At 46.0% G+C, this 27,222-nt stretch overlaps 1 protein-coding gene across 1 annotated transcript in view; it reads right to left on the bottom strand.

Annotated features, from left to right (window-relative positions):
* Positions 1-711: 711 nt before the first annotated feature.
* The window catches only part of LOC146822088 (fucolectin-like), a 58,189-nt gene continuing 31,678 nt past the window's right edge, over positions 712-27,222 (bottom strand). The window contains exon 4 of the mRNA XM_085613189.1: positions 712-1,030. Within this exon, the coding sequence (XP_085469315.1) occupies positions 856-1,030 (175 nt within the window). The 3' untranslated portion in view covers positions 712-855. The remainder of the gene's footprint in view (positions 1,031-27,222) is intronic.

Here is a 27,222-nt window from a genome sequence, read left to right as displayed (position 1 = left end):
TATGCCCCTTAATCTCTCTGTGCCTCACAAAATATGAATATGACCTTGTATAATGTACTCATGTACATGCTCATGTAAACCGCTCCAATGCCTTCGGGTCGAGTTTGTGCTGTATAAAACTGCCCCAAAAAAATCCAGAGCAAGGCGGTAGAACTGTCTTCCGGAGATCTGTCACACGACTGGCTTAGGAGGTCAAGCAGAATATGGCTGTCCTGCCCCCAAGATTGATAAACAGAACATCAAGTGATAAAATAAAATTTCCTATGTTTTATCAAACAGGAAAGACTGCCGTTTCTCAGAAACATTGGCCCTAACATTTCCTACGGTAAATATCAGCTGATTAATACACATCTGCAATCACACATCTGCCAAGATCAGTCTTTAATGAATGTGTAGACCTATTATTTGTAAACACATTGAAGATTTTTCCTGAAGTGCCCTTGAAAGATCAGGAGATGAGTTTCTGCTGTCTCAATCTGGTATCGCCTTGGCATCATTTCTCTGTGATACGCTGAACCTCTATGAAGCTGTGGCTCTCTCCTCACCCCAGTGCTCAATCTGTAGAGAAGAAAGTGTCAGGGCCCTTGTTAGGAGCCGCTGCAGCTTGCACCGCCCCTACCAGCGCTGCCAATGACAGCACCATCATAGCGCCTAACATCACTGATAATTCAGACTATTCCAGAACACCCAAAGCTACAAGAATGCTGCGGGTGACAGTTATTAATCATTTTTAATTTATATTGTATTCCTAACTCACTTGTTGTGCTCATCTCAAAATTAGACAGACATCGCCACCATGTGGTGGATGGTAATTAGTGCTGGAGTTGAGAATGAAGTGCAAACCACCGGCTCAAATTAGGCACTGGCCAGGCAGCTCAGCTTCTCCACAGGGTACGCAAAGACTTCTACTTCGCACGGCGTTAAATATTCCCATCTACCAGGCACAATGATGTTCACATAGCGGCCGACCATTCCGTTGCACTCAAATGACGGTGTTGCACCTGCCAGGATGTTCGGAATTGTGTAACACCTGTGGAAACAAACAGGGCACACTTAAAAGTTGATACTTATCAAAAAACTATTGTTTACTGTTTCTGTAAAAGAAATATGTTACATCTATTGTGCACTTTTATTTGTGCAGTGTGTAGTACAAACAGAACAGTGGCGTAACATAGGCCCTAGCAGCCCCAGGGTTCCAGGGGGCCCCCAAGCTATATATAGTGTTCTTAGAGACACAGTAACGCAATGTAAGTGACCACAACTTTGGGGTAGCTTCTACACTGTGTGCACTTTCAGTTATAAGCCAAACCTGTTGTATTACTTTTCAATTAATTGCTGGCATCATTTCACCAAAATCTCCTGGGTAGCGGAAGTGGTGAACCATGAGGTTCCCAGGCATTGTATGACTTGTGGTCCTGCATTATTCCAGTTCCTCAGCAGTCCTGCAAACCACCAACCTTTGACCCGCCTCTATCACATGAGGATCACCCCCTCTGGAAGACCCAAACAGGATCTGGGTTTGACAACTGCGTTGCCAGGTTTGTTAACCGAGCCAGAGACTAGTCAGGTGGCAATGACAGAGCCAAAGATCAAAGATGGGGCAAGAAATGCACTCTTACCGACCTTGGGGGCAACAAACAAAAGAACCAGTGGACAAAAGGACTGGGGGCAATGGCAAAGATAAAGGCTAAGATAGGACAATCAATGGAGTCGTAACAAAGCACGGAATATATTGAGCCACAGATGAAGGCAAAAGAGCTATAAACCAATGTGGGCATAGGATATGTTACATTCAATATGGATCATTTTCAACGACTTCCTTTTACAAAGCATTTTTACATCTTATAGTCATTAACAACGTATGCATGTATGGTAATGGATATGCGATATAAAAAAGGGGTTGTAAAAGCAAGTCGTTAAAAAGTATTGATCCTTACTACATTTGTGTGTAAGCATTCCACTGCAGAATGCTATCTATCATTGTCCACTAGGTGGCAGCTGGAACCAGTGTTAAAAGGGCTCCTTTCAAGGGTTACTCATTTTATGTCAAGATTGGAGCTGTATTATGCTTTCCTTTCCTTTTATTTATTTATTTAATGCAATTTTATGTAGCGCGGACTTTACCGAAAAGGTGTCACAGCGCTTCACAATAAAACCAAGTATGTTACATGAGGAAATTTACATACTTACACGTTACAGATACAAACGAGATAGATGAAAAAGTAAAATAAAACAATAGATGGCAGTCACACAAAAATCAAAAACACAATAGGATTAGGATCGTACAGGCAAAGATTACATATTTACAACATTGTAAGAACTTCCTTGAGGGACATGAGAAGGGATGTATTTATTCTGGAAGTGTCTTTGGCAGAGAAGAGATTTGAGGTCAGTTTTGAAAGTCCGGGTAGAGGTGGTGGTACCGAGTACTGGAGGAAGGGAGTTCCAGATTCTGACCGCATTGCCTGAGAAGGATTGAGCCATACATCTTTCCCTTTTGAAGGTGGGTGACTCAAGCAGTAATTTTTCCTCATTACGTGAAGGTCTAGAGCCTCCAGAGATTTTAAGTTTATTTACCAGGTATCGCGGGGAGGAAGTGTGCAAGGCTTTGCGGGTGATACAGGCAGTCTTGTAGATTGATCTTGCTTCGAGGGGAAGCCAATGGAGGGAAGACAAAATGGGTGTGATGTGGTCACTTCTTTTGGCCCCAAATATAAAACGAGCTGATGAATGGAGAACGGATTTAAGAGGGGAAAGGTGGGATTTGGGGAGGTCAGTAAGCAGAGAATTGCAATAGTCCAATCTAGAGAGAACCAGAGACTGGACCAAAATTTTTAGGTCTTGCTCCAGAAAGAAAAGTTGAATCCCCCAGAGAAGGCGCAGTTGGTAACGTGCATTCTTTGCAATGGAATTGATGTGGGAGTGTAGATTGAGCCTTTTGTCAAGAATGACACCAAGGGAGTTAGCGCTGTCGACAACGATAGGTTTGCTGTTCAGTTTATTCATCCAAGATTGAACATGAGGAGGAGAGAGTGAGGTAGAGAGCAGGAGGAATTCAGTTTTGGATGGATTCAGAATGAGTTGATGAGCTAACATCCAGTTTTGAATAGAGTTGAGAGTAGAGTTGAGGATTGAGATGTCGTGTGAGGAAGACAACTTAAAGTAGATTTGGGTGTCATCAGCATAGAGGTGGTAAAGTATTCCAGATTTCCTTAAGAGATTATGCAATGGCTCTAAATAAAGATTGAACAGAGTGGGTGCGATTATAGATCCTTGAGGAAAGCCTCGACCTACTGCCATTGAACATGAAAGGCTGTTAGTTTCTTTAATCACTTGAGATCTTTCAGAGAGGATTGAAGCAAACCATTTAAGCACTGATCCTTCCAAGCCCATTCTCTGTATTAAGGTGTTAAGGAGAGTGTTGTGATTAACAGTGTCAAAAGCTGCAGAAAGGTCTAGAAGCAGTGCATAATTTGTGCCGGTGCTTTCCGGTGCTTTCCGGTGCTTAGCACCGGCACTTATTTCTTAGGGCCGGGGCTACACACAATAGATAACAGTCTGCCCGGCAAAGAGAAGATATTACACAGTCAAGGGTAAATCCATGCCTGCCTGGCTTCAATCAGTGGTGCCTGATTGGGCCGGATTTGTGAATTCTGTAAAATATTTAAATTTGGATGATTGGCTGCCCGCATTATCACGAGGCACACTGACTGCACACACACACACACACTCACACACACCGCCAGAAACTGCCTGGTTGTGGTGACGTTTGCCCCATCCTCCCTCCTTGACTTTGAATCGGCAAGTGTTTCCTCCCGAGTCGGATGGATCAATGCCGATCAGGGTCCCCACTTTTCGCCCGCCCCAGCATAATGCGCAGCTGGAGTGCTAGTCTTTCGACAAAGCAAGCAGCTAACAGCAGGCCTATAAATGAAACCAAAAGAAGGCAGTAAGTAATTATTGAATTTTTATTTCTTAACATATGTTACAGAAGCAAGTATATATTTTTAACGGTTTTGTTACATGCGTGCCCAGAATGAGTGCAACTTGTGATTTCATTCTAGTGGTTGTTTTTATGTGAAAGTAGCGATGTTACATGTGGTGGCGGCAGTCTCACATCTGAGCGCAGGGTGGGGTCAGTGATGGACTCCGCCTGGATCTTAACCTCCTCACCTATTCCTGGGTGCTGTTTTGGGAGTCTCAATCAGGTTTTGGGGGCATCTGCCAAGTGAGCTAAATATCTTAACTTTTATTGGGGCTTGCTTTTGAGGTCTTAGGCAGCCTTCAGCGCCTATGCTGCCTGAGAGCGTATCTCGGTCTGGTGAGCCTGTCACCTAATCTCTGGTGGGCGGGAAGTGGAAGGCCTCTGGGAGTTGTGGCATATCTGGAGTGAACAGGCACACACTCCACGCCCTCCTGCGCTCACTGACCCACTCTGGTGACAGATCTGGGCAGGACTTCTAGTGCCTCGAGCCCTAGTGCCAGAATGATTCCTCTCACTCCAGTGGAGAGCCAGAGCTTGCGAGGCAGGCTCTGGCAAGCGGGACGGAGGAAGCAGGTGGACAGAGCGACCAGCAGACAGTAAACAGCGAAAAACACAAAAATGCAGCATATAAACTGAAGCATTTTGCAGAATGTCTGACAGCGAGATCCACATGCAGCAGGCCCCCCCTTGAAGCACCCGCGAGTCCCTGCACAGAGCTCAAGGTCGCCATGGAAAAATGGGGAGTGCTCCTAAAATGTGATGCTTGCCTACAAGAATGTACCCCATAAAACTACTGAGCACAGCCTATACAGTGCGCACCACAAACTGAGTCATTAGGCGCTTTAAATATTTAATGAAACTACCTATCTGTGGGGTTTCCGTTTTATTGAGCTTTGTAAATGGAAAGGCTGACTTTCCTCTGCCATGATCCAAATCTTAAAACCACAGATTATATACAGATCTGAACTGTACAGCAGATGGGAGGAGCCATCTAAACTAACTTACTAAAAACAGCAACCCATGACCTGCAGGTTAAACGCAGGTCACTGCAGTGCGCACATTAACCAACCAAGCTATCATACTAGGAGTTAAACCTGGGCCCTGTATGTGGCACAAATATCTCTGTAGTTAGAAGAGAACCGGCCATAGGAGGTCACCAGGAAGCGTGGCTGGGGTGTACATGAAGGACATGCTCCAATCCTGATGCCTTGGATTTTGTTTTTCGCAAGCGAATGAAATCGGATTCTAATTTTGGGGTGAACAAAAAAAATACGGAGTTTACTTTGTCCTCTAATATGGCGGACTTCTCTGGCTTCACCTGGCTGCTGTAGAGAGATCAGAGTTTTGTCTGGTGGCAGTTGGACTCATCTAAGTTAGTGCAGAGTAGGTGCAGACGGCTAATACGACGGCTGCAAAGAATGTGTACCATAGAGAACAGTATTGTATGTGCAATGCTCAGTGGGTTACTGCTTTTGTCCTAGAGATTCTTTTGTTACTGTGCAGTTCATAAGCTACAATCATGATCTAGCACAGTAACCTATGAACTGCCATCAAAGCGCTAGATGCAAACAGCGCGGTACAGATTAGAAAGTTACGTTTTTTTCCCAGTCTTTGACTATCCTAATTTTACTAAAATGTGTTTGTTTAGGTAGAATTTAGAAATGCATTGTTATTAGTAAAGTCAACTCAAACCACTGTGTTACATTGCAGAAGTTGCATTAGTGGCATTAGCCATATTAGCCAATTTATTCCTAGGGTGTTATTTTGCTTTCATTTTTTCCAAACTTTTCTCAGAGGGAAGGGAGAGTGAACCTCCTACCAAAACCGTCCTTGAGGAGGTCTCCCTTGCTGAAATTCAGATTGGGTATTACATCTGGCTTTCAGCAGTACCAGTCGAGGATGTTGGTTCAGCCCATAGAGGAAGTGGGTGGAGCCTGTGGAGGAAGTGGGTGAAGCCAGGATAAATGGGTGTGGCCTCCCCCCAAAAAGGAGAGCACCTGCACTTAATATTTTACAAATTAAGCACTGATCAGAAGACAAGACTCCCCCGAGTCAAGTACACGCAGGGCATCATTGATCACTTGCAACAGGGCTCTTTCAGTGCTGCAGTCTTGCATGAAACCAGATTGGAATTCGTCGAGAAGATGTTTATCCTTAAAATATAGGGAAAGTTGGAAGGGAGCCTTGGCTGAGGAAGAGGTTAACCAGACTTATCCAATAGGAAAGAGTGTGGAAGTCAATGGCGATGTCACATGGGATGGGGCCAGAAGAATGGTTGGAGGGTTTCATTTCAAGAATGCATTTGAGGAGGGCATCTTCAGAGATGACGTCAAAGTTCTGCCAAGTGACTAAGGATTTGCGCTCCTCTAGGGAGGTAGGGTGAATGACCTGATCCACCAGTGATTTCACTTTTTCATCAAAGAATATAGCGTATTCTGCTGCTTTCTTTGGAGAATCATCAGGTTTGAAGGATGAGGGAGAGACGTTTGTATTTTTGATGATGTCAAATAGTTTTCTGGGTCTGATTTTGGCTGAGTCGAGGAGGGTTCTGACGTGTGACGCATTTTCATGGAAGATGTGTTTGTGGTATTTTGATCTTACTAAGCGCTGAATAGAGAGATTATTGGTGGATGGTGATTGTCTCCACTGTTTCTCCAGGAGTCTCAGGTTCTTCCTTTCTGCATAAAGGAATTTATTGCACCATGGAGCAGATGGAATAGGGATTTTTCTTCTTGCTTTGAAGTGGAGCAACATTATCAATTTCGACTGCAAGGCTGGAGAGGCATTGGGAGGTGTTACACCTGGCACCTTGGCGTGAGTCTCCCTTCCACTTTTTGTCGCTGTGCCTCATGTGCTTTTATGGGGATGGCCGCTCAGAGCACTGTGCCACTGCCAACCAGTGCCACAGTGCAAGTGCTCCCTATGTAAAATGTATATGTTGGTTGGATTCCATAATTGGATCATTTGGTTTACTATCAGACCCCAGTAAAGTGCACCAGGAGTGCCAGGGCGTGTAAATACAAATACCGCTGGTGGGCTTGCAGCACTGGTTGTGCCACCCACAGACGCGGCCGGGTAAAATATGTCTAGGTCTGCCATAGCAGAACCTGCGTGCAGTCTGGTACTGACAAGCTGACTAGGCAAGTGCACACACTTGCCAGTCTCTAAACCTTCCCTTAACTTCATGTTAGTCACCCCTATGGTAGGCCCAAGGGCAGGTTGCGTTGTAAGCATAAGGTGGGACAAGCCCTGATGTGTGTGGCATGTCCTAATAGTGAATTACAGCCATTTACGTTTTTCACTATTGTAAGGCTACCCTGTTATCATAGGCCAGAATGGGCTGTTAATATTGTTACATCCTATGATCCTAACATGCCCAGAGAACATGGTAGAAACTCGAGTTTAGTATGCCTGAACTCAGAATAATAAGGTACATCTTTTAGTAAGGTTTATTTTAATATTCTATGTTTGCAAACGCCACTTTTAGAAAGTTGGCCGTTGCTTGCCTAACCATTTCAGCCCGCCTCTGCATGATGTGTATCTGCTGTCTGGCTTGTGTGAGTGAGAGGGCTGGGGAAACCCAGATGGGCAGGGCTAGGTAGCCTGGTGGTGAATAAAAGGATTGACAGATAGATGGGTGGGAGGAGTGCACCTGGACTCTGAATAGGCCTGTGCTCTGCCACCACAATGCTGGCTCCGCCCCCTGTGGAGCGTCTGATGGCTCTGCCCTGCACCCTGAAAGAAGAAGCCTGCATCGCATCAACAAAGTGCTCCAGAACTGGACTGAACTAGGCAAGGGCCCCCCCTGGCCTGGGAGAACAAAGGATTTGTGGTATAAATGTAGGAGCCCTGCTCCTAAGAAATTAGATCCTGTCCTGCCAAGAAGAAACCTCTGTCCGACGAGGAACCGGGAAAGCTGCATGGAGGAGTACTGTCCCTGACCTGGGGGATTGGCCTGCAGTGGTTGCCTTGCTGCTGAAGAAGAGGAAGAAAAGACCCAAGAAACTTTTATCTGACTTGTGCTGAAGATCTCCAAGGGCTTGTGAGTGAGCTTGCCCCCTGAACGAAGTCCCAGGACCAGTGGACTTCACCGCCGCGAGAGTGCACCGGAAAACGGACCGTTTTCCCCGTAATCTTGAAGCGAACTGCTGTGTACGCCTCGACGAGCGTACCCCCCTGGAAGCCTGCACCAAGCTGTCCGGCCCGAACAAAATGACTAAGGCCCCTCTACGAGCCGTAGCTCACACCGCAAAGGAAGGTATCGTCCGGCCTGAGCAACGTGACTAACAGGCCCCTACGAGCCGTAGCTCGCACCGTAATGTAAGGACTGCGATCCGTACTTGCTTTCATCCTTTACGAACCGTACTTCCTAGCGTACGCTCCTTTCCCCTGCTTTGGAAAGGCTGCGGTGCGTACGGTAGTCGCGTACGTCTCCCCTGTGCGGAGCTTCATGTTCGCTTGTATCCAGCCCTTCAAATCAAGATTGCCGATCTCATGGTACGGCGCGAACGCCGCGACGAACATTGACCGCACCGTCCCCTGAAGCTCTGCACACCCAAGGTCCAACGTACCGTAGTACGCACCGCACCAGGAGGAAAACGCACCGTACAGCGTACTTGATGCCCGTGCAGCCTTCGTGACGAACTCACCAAAGACAAAGGTGCTGTGCCTGTTCGCACCGTAGGGTGTACGCTTCTTCCCGAAGCGCCTACAGTGCGTGTAAGACCCGTTACCCAAGCCTATTTTTGACGCATACAAAGCGTACTGAAAGGAACGAAGCTCACGGAACATTAACACTACGCTAAAGTTAAGAACACTTTTTGGAAATCTTATTGTGGGCCGTTTAAATGTTATTTGGTCTTGTGCTAAGCCTAATCTATATATATAAAGTACTATTTTTATATATCCCAGTGTGGAGTCCATTTGTGGGGTTGTCACTGACTGACTGTGTGTGTGTTCACAAATGCTCAACCATTACGCCTAAGATAACGCCTTGTCTGCTCGTGCTAAGCTACCTAGAGGGTGAGCAGGGGTTATTATTAGAGTGTACCCCCTTACCCTGACTAGAGGAAAGGTTCCCTGCTTGACACAAGTACCTACCTGTGCCAACCAGAGAACACGGATTCTAACAGGAGGTAAGATTGTTGACATCCGAATTAGGGTCTAATGATGGAAGTGATAGCATGGCAGAATTGCAAAGAATGTCAAGGTCAATGTTTTTGGTGTTACGGAACCAGGTAGTAGTCCTTTTATGTTGGCCAAGAGTTACAGAGTGAGATAGCTGAAGAGAGAAGGGGATGAGTAAGTGGTCGGACCAGTCTACTGGAACAGGGACAGCAATAGTTAGCATATCTGTTTTGGATATAACAAGGTCAAGAATTGAGCCCTTCAAGTGTGTTGGTTCCGTGCAGTGTTTGATAAGATCATTTACTGAGAGAAAAGTGTCAAGCCTATTGGCAGCTGAGTCTTTCAAAGGAGCCCTAGTGGAGATTAAAATCTCTCAGAAAAATCTGTCTGTCACTTTGAGACTATTGGTCGCTGGCGAAGTCGGTGAGTTCTTCCAGGAAAGAGGAGCAGTCACCGGGCAGGTGATAAATGGCATGAAATCTAAAAGGGGAGCAGTGTTACACTTGTAGCTCTAGAGAAAGGCATTCAAATGTATGGAAGGAGCTGTTAGGAAAAACCTTGACTTGAAGGGAGTTTCTGAAGATGATTGCAATACCTCCCCCAACTTTATCTGTTCTATCGTTTCTAAAGATGGAGTGGTCGGTGGGTAGCAGAAGATCAAAAGTAGTATGAGAGGTGTCGTTGAACCAGGTCTCAGTGAGGAAGAGAATGTCAATATTGTGAAGAGTGATGGTGGCAGAAATTTCCACTTTGTATTTAACTGCAGATCTTTTGTGTAGGGGGCATTTGGGCTTATAGGGGTGATAGGGATAATGTTCCTGTATGAGTGTGCCAGGGTAGAATCAGGCTGATGTTTAGTTCTGGCAGAGGAGATGGTCGGGATAGTGCACAGAGTAGATATAATTGGAGAGGACAGGGGACAGGGGACGGGGGATGGCATTAGAAGTCTTGTAACTAGCCAGTAAATTAGCGATGTCTGCAGAAGAAAGATTATGTGTGACTTTTTTGGGGTGCGGGAGCAAGGTATTCCTCGGGAGTTTGGGGAAGTGGGTGCTTGCCAGGGGAATTGGGTTGTTGGGAAAGGTGGACATTTTAGTACTTAGGAGTGAGATATAGGCTTCAAGCTGGGAGATAGATGAGATGAGAAGTCCCAGCTTGTTTTCTAAAGAGAGTAGGTCTGAGCAGGGAATGTTGGGAGGATCGATGGGTTCCGGAGGGAGTGCAATTGGCGAGGGAGAGCAGTGAGAAGTAGGGGTGAGGACAGACTAATGGGGTGCAGGAGTGAAAGGTGGAGATAGATGGTGGCTGGAAGAAGTTGTCGGTGCATCTGAGGTGGAAAGAGAGTTATCTTTGCAGCTGTTGAACAGAGGAGAAGAATTAAGTTCAAATTTAGGAAGAGACGGATGTGGAAAATGGAGAAAGGGCGGAATGCGGGGAGGGTAAAGAGGGGAGTCAAGGAATGGCAGGAGGTTAGGGGAAAAGAGAGGAGTAGGGGCTGGAGACGTCCTGTGGGCTAAGGGAGGTGAGTGTAAGGGGGATGGCACCAAATAGAGCAGGGAGATTGACATAGAAAGTAGTTGAAGGAAGAGATTGCCAGGGGGGATACAGGGTTGCGCAGCAATAATGGAGAGAAGGGAGTATGAGGAGAGCAGAAAGGGGTTCGCCCAGAATTCAGGATACAAGGAGAGGGGGAGAGCGGGTAGGGAAGGTGTAAAGGGAGGGAATAAGGGGGAAGTATGCAGAGTTAACTGGGAAATCAGGGTGCTGGAAAGATGGATTTAAAAAGGGGGTGGTGGACAGGGTTAGGGGGGATGAGGTTACTACGAAATTCCAGGATGGTGCGGAGGGGAAAAGGAGAATGTTAGCCATAGATAGGGCTGATGAGTTAAGAGTAATGTCTTATTTGGAAGGGGGAAGATTGGGAGAAGAGGGGGCAGGGGGTGGGGGGCAAAGGGTCGGCTTGGGGGGAGGCCTGCGCCTCCTGGTAGAGCGGCCTATTGGAGTTTAGGAGGGTCAGGAGAAGAGATAGGGAGTGAAGGGAGGAGTTAGATTTAGAATAAAGGGAGATCACGGTTGCAGGGGTGGGGAGAAGGGAAGGAAGGAGGTGGTCAAGAATCAAGACAGTACTGTTGTTATAGAGTGAGATAGTGAGTGAGCCATTAAAACAAGTAGAGGGGGAGATGTTTAGATGTTGCCCATGTGGGATAGAGGAGGAGGAGGTGACGTTGAAGGAGTTAAAGAAGCTGGTGGACCAGGAAGGGATGTAGTGAGTGAAGAAAATGAAGTCAGTTTTTTGCCTCCCATAACAACCACTATAGAATTGGTCAACAAAGAGGGAATCAGAAAATTGTTCAAGGATGTTATGTTTGAACCGTTTTGCTGAAGCTTTGGATAAATTAGGGGGATAAATGATCTTGAAACAGTTAACTCCAGTCTTAACACGATTAGTCGCCATAGTTGGAGGGTAGCGGGGGGAAGAGGAAGGAACCACTAGGGTAGTGAATAGAAGTACTAGAAGGAGAGGGTACATATTCCGGTGAGCAAGTGAATTTTACGATTATTGTGAGGTCATGAGGTGTCAGGATTAGCAAGCAAAAGTAACTGGTCCATCCAAACAATTACTGCAGCATCAAGGTGTGATATTTGTTCCTCAGTACAGCAATCAGGGGACAGGGTCACAGAAGGTGATGATTCATGACGACATTACAGGTTAAGGCATAATCGGGTGATTGAGGTAGGCACCAAGTTGGAGGTGGCGCAGCTCTTTAACCTCCTTAGTCACTTCAGTCCGCAGAGTCGCTCTGTCTTTTCGCAGCGTGCTAAAGAGTGACTCCATGAAGCTACGCCTGATGGGAGCCTCCTCACTCACTTCCTGCTTTCCCACCATATCTAAGGTCGGCAGGGTCCGGAGAAGCAGAGTCCAAAATAGGCTTCATCCGTTTAGTGGAGCTCTTGGTGAAGAGATCCTTGATGGTGGCATCCTTTTTTGTCCTGGTGGAAGTAATGGGGACAGCTCTAATGATGCCTTCAGGGTTGCTCTTGATTTCACTGTCGTTCCCCCCTGCAGTTGCCAGGCAGGTTCTGCTCTCCACGTCCTGCTGGGCCCGCATCTGCTGTCGATCCTCCCGGCACCCAGGTCCACCCAACCAGTCTGGATCCGCCTACCGCCGAAGGCAGTGCCGGGTGAGGTTCCCCAGCCGGCCTGTTTGTAAGTCCTGAGGTTGTCCTCTTGATGTTGTGCCTCCGTGCTGGCCACTATCTCCCTGTGCTCCGATTGTGGTCACGGTGTGTTCTTAGAGCCCACCTTATAACTTATCCATGTCTCTGACCCGCCATCTCTCTTGTAGCTGGTATTTAATTAATTCCAGTGCCTGTTATCACTCAAGTGGTTGTGGTCACCAGCACGGGACCGCTGGTCGTTCTGCCCATTTCCCTTGCCTCGGCCCGATTGCCGCATCTCAGCCTCCAGAGGGCCCTCCTCTCTGATCTTATGGGTGAGATGGGAGGGAAGCGTGATGCCCAGACGGTCGTTACTCCGAAACGCTGTCACACTCGTTATCTCACCACAGCTAAAGCGGTTTCCGCTTTCACTAAGTTTCCCTTCAGGCCTTGACCGTCCGAGCCTCTCTGCTCAAATCGAGGCCCCTTTGCGCTGCATCTCCCTGGTCAGAACTGCCCGGCTGCCATCTTAAAGTCAGGCAGGCTCGGGAGCTCTCGGGAATCGAGGCTGCCTGTGTCTGCCAAAGTCAGATGCCCTTAGTCCGTTGGCAACCTTGACTTTTATGGCCTTGGGGGCCCGACTTGGAGCATCTATTTTGGCCAGGGAGGCCCCACTGTCTGTTACTTCTCGGGGAAGGGGGGGAGAGGTAGGCAGAAGGCAGCGATAGGAGGGTGGTCACTCTCTCACTTTGCCGGTTCCCTCGCCCCCGCCTTTTCGCTGCAGCTCAAGCACTCACCGATTTAGCCGGTCTCCAGGCATACCCCCACTCACTAGCGAGACAATGGCTAGTCGCTGCCTCTCGCCATAATTCAGAGGTGCCTGACTGCATCTTGCCTCCGGGTCGGGCGGACTGACGGGCCGGCATCACCTTCCTGCACTCAGTGGTTGGGCCTCCGGGGCTCAGGATGAGATGCCCCCGACTTACCCCGCTGAACGCTGTCACAGCGGAATGGCTAGCCCCCCGGGGACCGTTGCTTTCAACTTCGGTGCGGCAGAGCTCCACAGATCAGCTACAGTACAGGCACCATCTTAGTTCCTGTTTTCCTTTCTTGCTTTTAATTGGATAGCAGTCGAAAAATAGTGATAACAGATAAAACAGAAGAAAAAACTACATATCCCAGAAACCCTGGCTAATGATCTACCAATAGAGTCCACATGTGCTACATTAGTGTCCACTAGTAGTCTCTGAAATCCTTGTCTTTCCTCTTTCTTGCTGCTGTCAGCCACTCAGATAAGTCGCTTCATTGTTTGAGCAAGCTTTACTATTGAATGTTTATGGCAATTTATTGCCTACTACTAACTGTTTTAACTTTTATTTCCAAGCGGGCCAACCTAATCAGGTCCCGCATTGTGTCGCATTGTGCTAATAATGCCATGCACTCCACTCGCAGTGCACGCCACCTTTGTGCTGATTGCTCCCCGGGGCCTCCATACTGTTCGGGTGCACTCACCTGCTGAGCACCTCTCAGAGCTCCTTTGGTCACAGAAGCCTCACAACGTGTCGCTCTTGTGCTTGTCGGCCTCCTTCTCCCATTCCTGCCGGGTAATTCTTGGTTCGAATTTATCCCTGAGCCTAACTAGCTTTTGCTACACTGTTGCACGGCCAATTTCCTAAACTTTTCAGTCAATTCCTAATCCTCTGCTGCAGCGTACTGGCCAAACCATTTTTTTTTAATAACAATTCTACTATGACAGAATATGTCGATGAGGAGGAAGTTATGGATACTAATGAGAACATTTTAAAAACAAATTAAAAAAACAATTCCTCAGCTCTTCTGTCACAACGGCTGTCAATTCCTCCATGTATTCTATTGTCTAAGTTCTTGGAAGAAGTGTTCATGAGGCGATCCTGGCCCAGACCCTCCCTGCTTGTAGCAGCAGTCATGCATCCAACATAGCTAATAAAAGCTCTGACAGCTACAAAGAGCATTTTCTGGCAAAACCTCTATGGGAATCTGTTCCAAAGGGATCTTTTTTAATTGGGCCAGTTACTAGAGCAGCTCCGTCTGCCAACAAGATTGCTGACACTGTTAGCGTCATGATTTCAGTTTATCCCCACGATATAGGGGTGAAGTATCTGCCCCATGACCCTCAATACAAGAAGTAGAAAAGCGCACACAGAAGCGAAAACATATGGCTAAAGACAACCATTTTATGGATAATGAAGAATCAGATGTTATTTTATATACTCCTGACACTGATTCAGATATTTAGGATCAGTCCGACTCGACTTGGTTCTTCCTGTCTAAACAAAAACTTAGGGGAATAATAAAAAATTCTGATGGAGGAGACAATACCTCTCACTGTGAGATTTTGGATGTGTCAGTGGATCAGTCAAACTCTTTTCCTTTCCTCAGGGTTGTTAAGCAACATTTTTCTAGCAAAAAAAAAGAACTAAAACGTTTCTCTGTCATGAATCTCAAACTGTTAAACCAATTCGTTCTTCACAGACATTTCAAGATGGAAATTATTCTCCATCTCCATGACTGTCTACAACCTCCAGTCTGAATGGTTTGTTTGTATTTGAAGGATGCATATCTTTCAGTTCCAATTTTTCACGACACCAAAAATATGTTTATTTCCAATAGGCAGCAGATTTTTACAATTTCAATGTTCTTCATTTGGACTTTCCCTGGCTCCTTGGTGTTTCACCAATTTATTAAAACCAGTCATCACCCAACTCTAAACACAGGTTAACCGACTTCTTGTTTATCTAGACAATCTTCTGTTAATGTCCCAGACCAGAGACAATCCCCATTCTCACCTACAGACCACAATTTCCTTGTTGGAAAGTTTGGAGTTTGTTATACACCAAGAGATGTCTCTTTTATCTCTTGCCCAGTCGTTGGATTTTCTGGGATGCCAGGTCAATTTGATATCTGTCACTCTCCACCTGCTTCAATTCAAATTGTTAATGATCACAAATGAATTGTCTTCCCTTTTAATTTCTTCTACAATATCTCTGCACCACTTGGCGTGTATTGTCTGCCATTCAGACAATAGTCCCAGGCCCATTACATTATTGGACATTACAAGGTTTAAAGATCCACCATCTCAGAAAGGGTCTCACACACGCAGATCATATTCCTTTGGATCAAGACACCAGGGAAGAGATCACCTGGTGGTTGGAACCAATCAAGATTGGAATGACAGATCACTTTTCAATACAACAGTAGATCTTCTTTTACAATCTTACTCAAGTTTGTCAGGGTGGGGGGCTCGCTATGGGCACTTCTTGACGGGAGGGACATGCTCAAGGAAGAAGTCTTCAACGCCTATCCATTATGGAGAGCTTCTTGCAGGCCCCTTTGCCATCCAATGTTTCACAAAAATCAGAGCTCTGTGTTGTGTACCTCTTAGAATGGACAACCTTTCTGTGTTAAGATACATCAGCCATCTGGGAGGTTCCCACTCCTGTATTCTAGCAAAACAGTTCTGGGAGTTTTGTCTCCTTCACCACATCTCGGTCAAGGCAGAAATCTCCTGGTTATCTCAAAACACAGGCAGATTGGTTCTCTTGGCACCTGAGAGATTACAGTGATTGGCAATTACGTGTCCCCCTCTTCCGGAAACTCCAAACTTTGTGGAGTCCCTTTTCGATTGACCTGTTTGCCACCAGACTGAATGCTCAACTACCTCAATTCTTCAGTTGGAGATCAGACCTAATGGCCTTATCATTGATCATGTTTCTCCAGCTGTGGAACAAAGGGCTACCTTATGCATTTCCCCCTTTCCTCATGATCTCTCTTTGTCCATTGAAACTCGCAGGAAGTGGTCCTCTTTAGTCATAAAATCTTCTTTTTGGCCCTCCCAAATCTGGTGATCAGATCCTCTACAAATGTCAACAGTGGCTTTTTTTCTCTTTCCTTTATTCACAGATCTCCTGCTGAGTCCCAAGGGAAAGTTCACAACCTGGTTGTTTTGGGACAACTGCAACTCTTGGCATCAAAAATATCCAGCCATCACGGTCTGTCCCAGGCCTTTCGACAGCCACTATCAGTTTAATCGCAAGGGCCTAGCCTCTGGGCACTTCCAGAGCCTACAAGTCAGCCTGGAACACTTGTACTCGCAGAGTATGGGATTACATTGAGAACCCTTGTTAGCTGATGTCGCTACCATATCCAATTATCTCAGCAACCTGTCAGCTTCTGGGAAACCTTACAGAACTGTTCATATTCAGTTGTCCACAATTTCCTTACAACATGCCTGAATTTAAGATAGGTGTGGTAGTTACACACCACCCCACACAGATGAAGTTGAAAGTAGGAGCTATAATGGAAGCAGCTACAACCCAGGCAGCAGCAGGAGCAACTGCCAAACAAAGAACCTTTAACACTAAATCACCCACAACATTCTATACTCTATTATGTGAGCATTCCACACTAGAGTGGCCAAATGGTCTTCGGATTCTACTTTTAAAAGGTTTTATTGCAAACAAATTGCACACGCTTCGTATACCGCAGTCGATTCACTTAAAAATTAGCATAATACGAGCCTCCGGTTTTGACATAAAACTGGTAGTTCATTAAAGAGGGTTGCTGGAATATGTAGTTTTTCTTCTTTTTTATTTGTTACCACTAAGTTTTGGCCGCTATTCAATTAAATGCAAAAACAACAATTGACGGACAGAATGCACTACACCACTGGATTCAAGCTAGCCTGGTTGATGAAGGGTGATGGCCTGAAACCTGTCCCAGGATGCTTGTTTCCGGGCCAGGGAGGACCTGCCTTGGCAGCTCAGGCTGGACTGTTCCCACAAGGAACAGGGTCAAGACCGATTTGCATATGGCTGGGTCCAAACAGATGTGGTGTGCTGAGCAAAAGAATGATGGATTTAACACAGATCCTTGTGACTGGGGTGAATGTTTGCACTGTCCAGCATTCCGTCCATCAATTGTTTTTTTTTGCATATGCCGCCCTTAGTGGGAAGGGTAAGCCCAGACGTGGGTCCCATGCTCACTACACCACTGGATTCAAGCTAGCCTGGCTGATGAAGGGTGATGTCCTGAAACTGGTCCCAGGATGCTTGTTTCCGTTCCAGGGAGGACCTGGCTTGGCAGTTCGGGCTGCACTGTTCTCACAAGGAACAGTCAAGACTGATTTGCATATGGCCATGTCTGAACTGGGGTGGTGTGGTGAGCAAAAGAATGATGGATTTAACCCAGATCCTTGTGACTGGGGGTGAATGTTGGCACTGTCCTGCATTCCGTCCATCAATTGTTTCTTTTGCATATGTCACCCTAAGTGGGTGCCCAGACGTGGGTCCCGTGCTCACTACACCACTGGATTCAAGCAAGCCTGGCTGATGAAGGGTGATGCCCTGAAACCGGTCCCAGGAGGCTTGTTTCCGGTCCAGGGAGGACCTGGTTTGGCAGTCCGGGCTGGACTGTTCCCACAAGGAACAGGGTCAACACTGATTTGCATATGGGTGGGTCCAAACTGGGGTGGTATGGTGAGTAAAAGAATGATGGATTTAACCCAGATCCTTGTGACTGGGGGTGAGTGTTTGCATTGTTCAGCATTCCGTCCATCAATTGTTTCTTTTCCTATTCAATTAGAAGCAAGAAAGAAATGCATAATAGTCGCCGCTGCGTCTTTAAGAACATTTGGACTTTTCTGCATAAATATTTAGAAAATCCACATGTGCAAGCATAGATTCCCTGATTGCTTGTTTGCTGCTCTTCAATTGCTTGAAAATGTAAATATATTTACTTTGTAGACACGTTTTAACATTATGCGTTGTAAATGTATTTTACAATAGATATTATTAAGATGCGTTGTGTGTGCATGGGTTGTAGAAGAATGACGCGTTGCACATGATTTCGTAGTTTGCGCCTTCTAACTAATGACTGATGACCTGGGACCAAGAGGAGCTTTAGTCCAAACAGTGCCAAAAACAGAGTTGACTGAGCACAAGCAAAAAACAGACCAATGAAACCAAATCACCTTTAGTCAACCAAGGATGAGCTGCTGCCCAAGGTTAAACATGAGAGGCCTGGAGGCCAGGCACGCCGAGACTGCAGCAGGACAGGCTCAGCGGCAGTTTATATATTCTGTAGTTTTGTGCAGGACAAACTAAACCCACAAAGCCTACAAACGCTTTACACACTGGATCAGGAAGAGGCCGGCTGGTGTCACAGAGCCAGTTAGTGTACAGAGGTCGATGATGCAGGGTAAAAGAAATATTATAAAGAAGCGCACTGTCGCCAGGATAAGTGTATTTAATTATTAACTATCTTTTTTAAATGGTGTCTGGTTATTGCTTTTTTAGCTCATTCTAGGAGATGTTTTAGCTTATTATCATTTTTCTTATTATTATTCTTTTTCTGGAATCCATTTCTACCACTATTTATTTCACTTTAATGCCCGACGGTGTTTATTAATTAAACAATGTAATACTCAGCCAGGGCTGTAGCCTGTGCTCTAGCAGTGATCACAGGGATGTGGGGGCTACCAGCACTCTCACAAAGGTGTCCACCAGAGATAAACACATTCACCAGACAGTACTGACACCATCCATGCCTGGGTCTGCACACAGCAGTAGTAGTAATCATGCATACGCTGCAGAAACACACAGATGTGTACTGTACACAGGAGAGTAAGGCAAGCCACTGCTGGCTCAAGCCAGATGCCTGGCTCTGGCTCAGCTCGAGGTCTTCTTTGACTCTTGGGCCTAAACGGAGCCAAGCTTTCCTGTGGCTTCTTCCTGCAGCCCCCACTGTGACCTCAGGCGCCATGAATTAAAGGCAGAGCAGTTATTTTTGAAGTAAAACGGCAGGAAAAATAGATACAAATCTAATGGCTGAATGGGAGACAAAAAAACAAAGATGAATCCCAGCTTCCCACTTGACCAAATTGTGTGTTCCTAGCAATCATTTATTTTCATTATGTTTCCTTTTTCCTCATTATCACATACAAGAGCACTTTGAAGCATATGAGTTCAGGTTGGGCGTTGTACAAAAACCCTCTCCAGTTGGATTTAATCTTGCTCCATGTATTATAACAAACTAAGCCACAGAAATGATGGCAACTTCTGTCTTAGTTCACCAGTGGCATTGTCGTCAGGGAGGAGGGGATTTGAGGGGGGAATGAATGTTTATGAGTTCATGTACAGTGAGGGGAGCTAGTTACTGACTTCAGTAACACCCACGCTCCACCCATGGAACGCCTTCCCTATGCTGTGTAACGCAGGGCAGCGGCTTGCGCTGCATTGCGTTACAGCAGATTTACCAAGCAGTGCATGGTAAATCTAAGTCTAGGATTGATTTGCTTCCCCTTGCGTGGTACAAAGGCAATGCAAAACCATGATGAATCTGGGCTGAGGTTTGGATATTTGAGGTCTACTGTAACCAAACCAAAATATATATACAATTGCAATTCAAACTGCATCATTGCCGCAAAGTATAAATCACTTACCTGTGCCAGGCTTGCTTGGTTCTAGGAAATAAAATAACTAAAAGAATATTTTATACAAACAAAATTTGAGTTCAGTCTTTGAATGTGTGACAGTCATTTGCTGATTGAGTGTGTACAACAAATGCTTAACACTACCCTCTGATAAAGCCTTACCGCTCGCCCACACTACCACAAATAGAGAGTAAGGTGCTATCTACTTTTACCTCTGCCTACCTTTGGAATTCCACTCGACTCTGAGCACACTATACCTCACTATGGTATAGTCTATACCAAGCCAGCTTCCTACACACGTGTTTTATTTTTTAATTGTTACAAATTCCTCCTTGAAAGGTGGTTTGAATAGTGTCCCATGTAACATGGAATGTTAGAGAAATGGTGCAGTGTGAAGTTACACCCTAGTGTAAGGAGGCTGGGCAACAAATAAGGGCATTTCCAGCAAGGGCGACTCCTCCATGTGGGTGGAGGAGCGTTGCCCCACTGCTTTCTCGCAGTACGAGAAGCAGAAACAAAATATGGTGTTATAAATATCATTTCATGTTTTGTTGGGGGTGGTCATGTGGGCTGGTCTGCTCTAGGGCAGGGGAGGAGTGGCTTGCCCACTGCTGAGGGCGCTGACCTCTGGGGCAGACCAAATAAGTCATGCGCACTCTGCCTTTTCTCCATATAGCCTACATGGAGAAAATGAGCTCCCTATAGACGCCTGGCTGGTCTGCTTCCCGACCAATCACAATGCTGCGTTGTGATTGTCTTAGGGGAGGGGATGGAGGCTGCCTGCTTCCTGTTTAGGAGAGGAACAGAGAAACAGAGATGACGCGGGACCGGGCCGGCGATGGTAAGTTAACTTTTTAAATATTTCTTATATTAAACCTGCCCCTCCTAATCCCACGTGACCCCCTCCCCGCATGACCCCCCGCGCCCCCAACTCCCCAACCGCGAGTCATGCCGGCTGCTACAGATTTCCAGCATGGTGATTTCCTATTTTTGAAGCCTTATTTGTGTATTTTATCAGTTTTAGACCAAACCAACCAGGCATCAGACTGCTTTACACATAAGTGATACAGCGTTGCATGTAAGACAAGAAAACACGTTTTGGGGAGGGTTCATTTAAAGGACAAAATAACACAAGTAGTAAAATAAAAAATAAAAAACTTCCAGGCGAAAATGTCAAAAAACTTTAAAAAAGGATCCATTTATGTGTAATATGAATGCACAAATCCGTGAATAAGCGGAACTACTGAAATGAAAACCACATAAGGACACATTTGTCGAAGGAGACTTTAAAGCATTAAATAGGTTCTTAAAATGTAACAGCAGTGAGCATTCTGTAAGTGTAAGAAGCAGCGTAACTGTACCGATTCTGTACCGAAACAAACCATTTTAGGCCTGGTAAAAAACTGGTGGAATTTCCTTTGCGTAAATTGTCTGCATATTTTGTGGAATTAAGCAAAATGCTGATCCAGTATTTTATTTTGATTTTGCACAATTTTTAACAGGAAATGCAGCATTAGCCCATAGTATCAAGATTTTGTGTCTCCCTTGTGCCACGCAAGGGGATGCAAGGCATGCAAGGGCAATGCAAAAACCTAAATGAGATTTATCAAGCCACGCACAGCCACCTTGTGTGGCCCTGCGTGGCTTGATAAATGTAGGGTAATTCAAGGCAACGCAAATCGCTGCCTTGCCTTACGCTGAGGCTGGGAGGCATGACATGGTGGAAAGTGGGTGTTCCCACGCATCCACCCTCGCATTCTGACAAATTCCCAGATTTACCACCACTGGTAGACCTAGGAATACATCAGAATTATACGCCTGAGGCACAACGAGGAGAAATATCTGTATATGTCTTTGTTGTTTCTGCTATCTACGTGTGCAGCATTTTACAGCACACATAGAAAGAGGAAAATGCCTCTGAGGATTGTTTTTGTACAGGAAGGTGTTCCTTGCTGCACAAAAACAAACCGACACACATAAAAGGCACTCTTGGTGCAAAGGTGCCTGCGTCCGCACTATTTAGGAGTTTGTGCACCAGCATAGGCAGCGAGCTGGAATGTGCTGTATAATGTTAAATATGGCGCATTCTTGCCTTCACTCTTTCACGCAGCGCAGCAAGGGGACTTGCTGCATTGTGTTGCATTAAATATTGATAAATATGGCCCTCGTCTCCATGATGTAAGCAAGGATGCATTTCATGGTAAACAAAAAGTTGTGCAAAGTGATCCAAGGAGTTGGCGGCAGATAAAACACCTCGGGTGTATTTTAATTCATGAAAAATGTTTTAAGGACACACAAAGGTCTGGACCAAATTGTTAAATTGTGCAAATAATATATGAAATTAGAACATTTTATGAAAAAACATCAGGAAAAAACAATGCAGGACCTCATTTATTAAAAGTGATGCATCGCTGCGTGAAAACAGCCATGCGCCACTTTTCATTGCGCCCTCCTGGCGACATGATGGATGCGTCATAATTACTTATGAAGCATCATGTCGCAAAGAATGACAGATACGCATTGCTGGAGTTGTGTCGGAAGCATGACGCAACTCCAGCAATGCAGGGGGAGGGCTATGGATATAGCACTGCGTCACCCTTATGTCTGCCATGAGTCAGGCTTAAGGTTATGACGCATTTGCGTCCTAGAAGTGGTGCAGTGAAATCTCATAGATTTCACTGCGTCACTTATACGAGGCTTACTTGAGCAAATAGGGCACAACAGGGGGCATGTTTTACGCCGCCAATGCGTCACAAAACGTGATGCAACGGCAGCGCAAAACTGTCGCAAGGGGCTCATAAATAAAGCCTGCAGTACTCTTTACTGTACAAAAGCATTGATATCCATAACAAAGCAGGCACTGCCAAAACCAATCGGCCCTGGTATGGCATACTTGAAAGTGTTTTCATTGATTAGTAAGTTTATGTGTGCTATTTGATTGATGAGCAGTTTGTGCTTGGATGAATGAGTGACCCAGTTGATGACTAAAGGGACGAATGAGTGCATGGATGACCAGGTGAGTCTGTAATTGATTTGTTGAAAAGCTGCTACATGGCTGGATAGATGGATGAGTATATTAATAGCTGAGAAGGTGAGTGAATGTATGAAGGGATGCAAACAGATTTCACCAAACGTATTGATATCAACATACCATATCAATGTTCTGCATGTGCAAGATTTTCACCAGAGAAGGGCACTGAAACTCCACGTATACCCACAGTATATGGCACATAACTACCATTATGCATGTTTAGATTTGCTCTGTAATTCGTAGTGTGGTTTCTGAAGTACACCACAACTCATTTATACTAAAAACATGTTCAGATTAGCCTCATTAAGCCATGCTATCAACCAGTAGCGGCTTGCAGGGAACAGGGGTGGCGGAACAAAAAAAAAGTAAAAACGTACCTTTGCATGGCCACCGTCTCTCCTCAGCTACGTCCCTTCTCATGGCCGCTTTCTCCTCAGCTTTGGTCCCGGAAGCACACAGGCAATGCAGCGTTCTGATTGGTCTGAGCGCTGTGGTTCGGCGCTCAGATGGGGACAGGGAGCCTGTGCATGTTCCCCACCAGGCTATGTATTACAGTTTGGTGAGGAACATGCAAAGCGTGCATGACTATTTGGCTGGGCCAGGACGGCCGGCCAAACCATAATGCACCCTTAGAGGTTGCGTGAACCACTCCTTTCAGGCTCTGACACCAGCCGCGCCCCTCTCCTCCCTAACCCAGCCCCAGTGCGAAAAATAAAATGATAATAACAAGGTTATTACAATTTAATTTTTCCTGTTCTGAGAGGAGTGGGGCGACACTCGTCCGCCTTAGAAGAGGAGCCACCTGCTTTCAACTTGTCACCAGTCACGTCTCTAATCTGACCTCTCGGACTACCAGGTCACATTAGCATAGAAGGTGCACTGCATGTTCCCTGCTCCATTCTCACAGTCTTGTGATCACAGTGAGAGGCTCAAGACACATATCTCTCAGCCTGCACAGAGGTCAGTTTCTGATTATCCCCTTCCTGTCTACTTCCATGTTAACCTAAAAACAGATGTCATTATTACATTCCCTTCAGTAAAACCCGCTGATAGCACACAATGGGTCCAGTAGCTACTGCAGTAGGCCCAACCTATGATTCCACCTATGAGTCATGGAGGAGTTCATGAGGACTGTCAGAGAAATGCCTTGTGGAGGAGAAAACTGCTTTTTTTGATAACTCAAAGAATCCAGTGGGTGAAGAGGACTGATATAAAGCCCACTCCAAGGGGTAGTCTGCTGGCCTGCTATTCAGAGCCACAGGAAGAACTAACAATGGGGCGGACGTTGCATTTCAGACAAAATAGGTGTCTAAATACGATGGGAGAGCTTGCCCTTGCCACGGGGATGATCCTGTCGTATTTAAGATGTAAAGTAGAATCTGCAGAGCTAAATAGAGATCATGGCTCCAATGGGTCTGTGTTAACGCCACAAATCCAAGAAACCATGGCTCCTATGGCTCATTTTGGATTTGAAGATTACGAGGAAATATGTCAATCTTGTACCAGTGTTAGCTTAGCTCCATGTCCAGCACCAGTAGTACACTGTGCTCAGCTAAAGACAATGGGCAGTGGATTCGGTGGGCCGGAGTGCAGAGTGCAGTGTTTGGCCAAAAGCTACTGCATAGGCCTAGAGCTGCAATGTATGGCTGTTAGCAAGGAAGGGTGTGGTCAGAAGCTACAGCCTGCATCAGAATTGCACATGGCCTTTTGCTCAGTACTGCTGCCTCATGTTGTGTGAAGGATGTGGCAAAGAGAACATATGTGGCCATAGATAACAGTGGAAGTTTCTAAACCGTTGATACATTTGTTTCCAAATTGGGAATAGGAAGGGGATGCCCCTTTCATGCTCCCTCCTCTTTGTGATTGGGAAATGATTGTAAAAGACCTTAACAGGTTGGAAAGCCTGTTCTGACTACTAAATTGGCTTTTGAACATAAATGAAAGCCCCTTTGCAGTTGTAATCCCTGTGCTTTTGTGAATCATAGCAACTGCGTACACAAATAGTCTTTGTATATGAGGCCCTTAGGCCGGTGGATTTATGGAGGTGGTGTGGAAGCCCTCTTCACCCAGATATTCTGTAGGGACAATCTTAAAACCATATATTCTTAATAGTGAAACCCATAAATCCCTTAATAGATGGAAGGAGTAAACAGGATTGTCTAACTGACTATCACTACCCTTACTGTCATGGTGTCCTGCCACACCTGCAACTTTCTCCCCTGTCCCCTAACCCACCCTGCTACAAAGGCCCTGGCAGGCCTGTTTTTGTTTATTTTTTCAGAGTTTTATATAGCACGAACTTGACCCGAAGGTATCAGAGCACTTTATATGAGCACCAGTCGCATTACAGACGGACACATTCATTTTCGTTAGTGTTAACCCTGGTACCATTGGCGTGAGTCTACCTTCCATTTTTCACTTCTTGCCTCCTCTGTTTTTTATCTGTTTGCTGGTTTTAGATGCTTTGGGCACTGTGCCACTGCTATTCAGTACCACATTGCAAGTGCTCCCTATGTTAAATTGATGTATTGATTAGTGACACCATGATTGGGTTATTTGATTTACTTGTCAGACCCAATACAGTGCACCATGTGTGCCCAGGGCTTGTAAATCAAATGCTGCTGGTGGGCTTGCAGCACTGGTTGTGCCACTTACAGAAGCAGCCTGTAAAGTGCGCCTAAGGCCTGCCATTGCAGATCCTGTGTGCAGTATAGTACTGCCATGCTGACTTGGTAAGTGCACCCACTTACCAGTCCCTAAACCTTCCCTTTTCTTCATATCAGACACCCCTAAGGTAGGCCCAAGGGCAGGGTGCATTGTAAGTATAAGGTAGGACATGCCCTTAGGTGTGTGTGGCATATCCTAATAGTGAATTACAGCCATTTTCGTTTTTCATTATTGCAAGGCTACCTGTCCCCATAGGCCAGAATGGGCAGTTTGATTATAACATCTGATAATCCTAACTGACCCAGGGAACATGGTAGAAATCCGAGTTTAGTATGTCTGAACTCAGAATGATGAAATACATCTTTTAGTAAAGTTGGTTTTAACATTCTGTGTTTGAAAATACCACTTTTAGAAAATAGGTATTTACTTACCTAACCATCCAGCCTGCCTCTGCTAGCTTGTGTATCGTGTGTCAGGTTTTGTGAGTGACAGGGGCTGGGGATTCCAGGAGACAGGGTGAGTCAGCACAGGGCTGAATAGACCTATCTGCATGTAGAATGGTGGGAGGAGATAGCACCTGGATCTGAATAGGGCTGTGCCTGCCTTTCACAATGTTGGCTTCATCTCCTGTGATGCATCTGATGTCCCTGGCCCACCCTGCCAAAGGAAAGAAGGAGTCCTGTAAACAAAGTGCTCCAAGACTGCACAGAACTGGTTTGGACTAGGTACAGGCCCCTGTGCCTTCAGAGGACAAAGGATTTATTGGTATAAATATGGGAACCCAGACCCCAAGACTTTAGATTACTTCTGAAACAAGACAAACCTCTACCAAGGGGAAGCATCAAAGGAAGCTGAGGGAGTTGGACTGCCCCCTTGCCAGTGTGCTGTGTTGCTGGGTTGGCCTACAGTGGTGTCTTCAGTGCCAAGGAGAGGAGAAGGAACTTTTAAAGAACTTTCATCATCTTGCAGAATATTACTCTAAGGGCTTGATTTGAGCTTGCCTCCTGACCAAAGTCTCAGGGATACCAGACTCACCCCTTCTGTTTGCTTGCATCTGGAACTTGCTGTTCTAGCTGCTACCGAAGGAATTTTGCAACACCGACGCCGGCAAGCAACACCGTCTTCTGCATCGAAGCCGTGAGCGCTGCTCCGACTTGCAACGTAGACCCAACGCCGGCCGCCGTGCCACATCAACGCCAGCGAACGACATCGTAAGCCTGCCATTGCCGTGAGCGCTGCCCTGACTTGCGATGCCGGCCCGACGCCGGCTGCTTTGCGGCATCGCCTCCAAAGCCGACATCATCGCAGAGCCGATCGTCGACGCGGGTTGTCAAGAGTCCATCGACATCGTGACATCATACGGAACCGTGGTTTTGGCGCCATCGTGACGTCACCTCCTCTCCAGTCAGAAACCGCCACCTCCCCTGTCTGCGCAAGCATCCAGGTCCTGAAGCATCACCCCCCCCCCGAAGCAAGGAACCTCCTCAAAACCGTGAGCTGTCTTTGTTCTCGCTCTTCCAAGGTACTGTTCTTTGTGGGTCTGTTTTGACTCCGGGCCCGACGCCGCGTACCTTGCGGTCGGTGCCGTACTTTGGGATTTCTTTGACCTTGAAGTCGTGATAACTCCAGTTGGGTTTATCTGTTGCTAAAGACTGCTTTTAAGTGAATAACCTATTTTTTAACTATTTCTACCATCTTGAAGAATTATTATTGATTACTGTATTGTGGATTTTTGACGTTTATGGTCTTGTGATAAGTCTATATAAAGAATACCTATTTTTATAA

The sequence above is a fragment of the Triturus cristatus genome, chromosome 6 (genome assembly GCF_964204655.1).
Source record: "Triturus cristatus chromosome 6, aTriCri1.1, whole genome shotgun sequence".
Lineage (NCBI taxonomy): Eukaryota > Metazoa > Chordata > Amphibia > Caudata > Salamandridae > Triturus > Triturus cristatus.
This window is presented reverse-complemented; position numbering and strand designations above follow the sequence as displayed.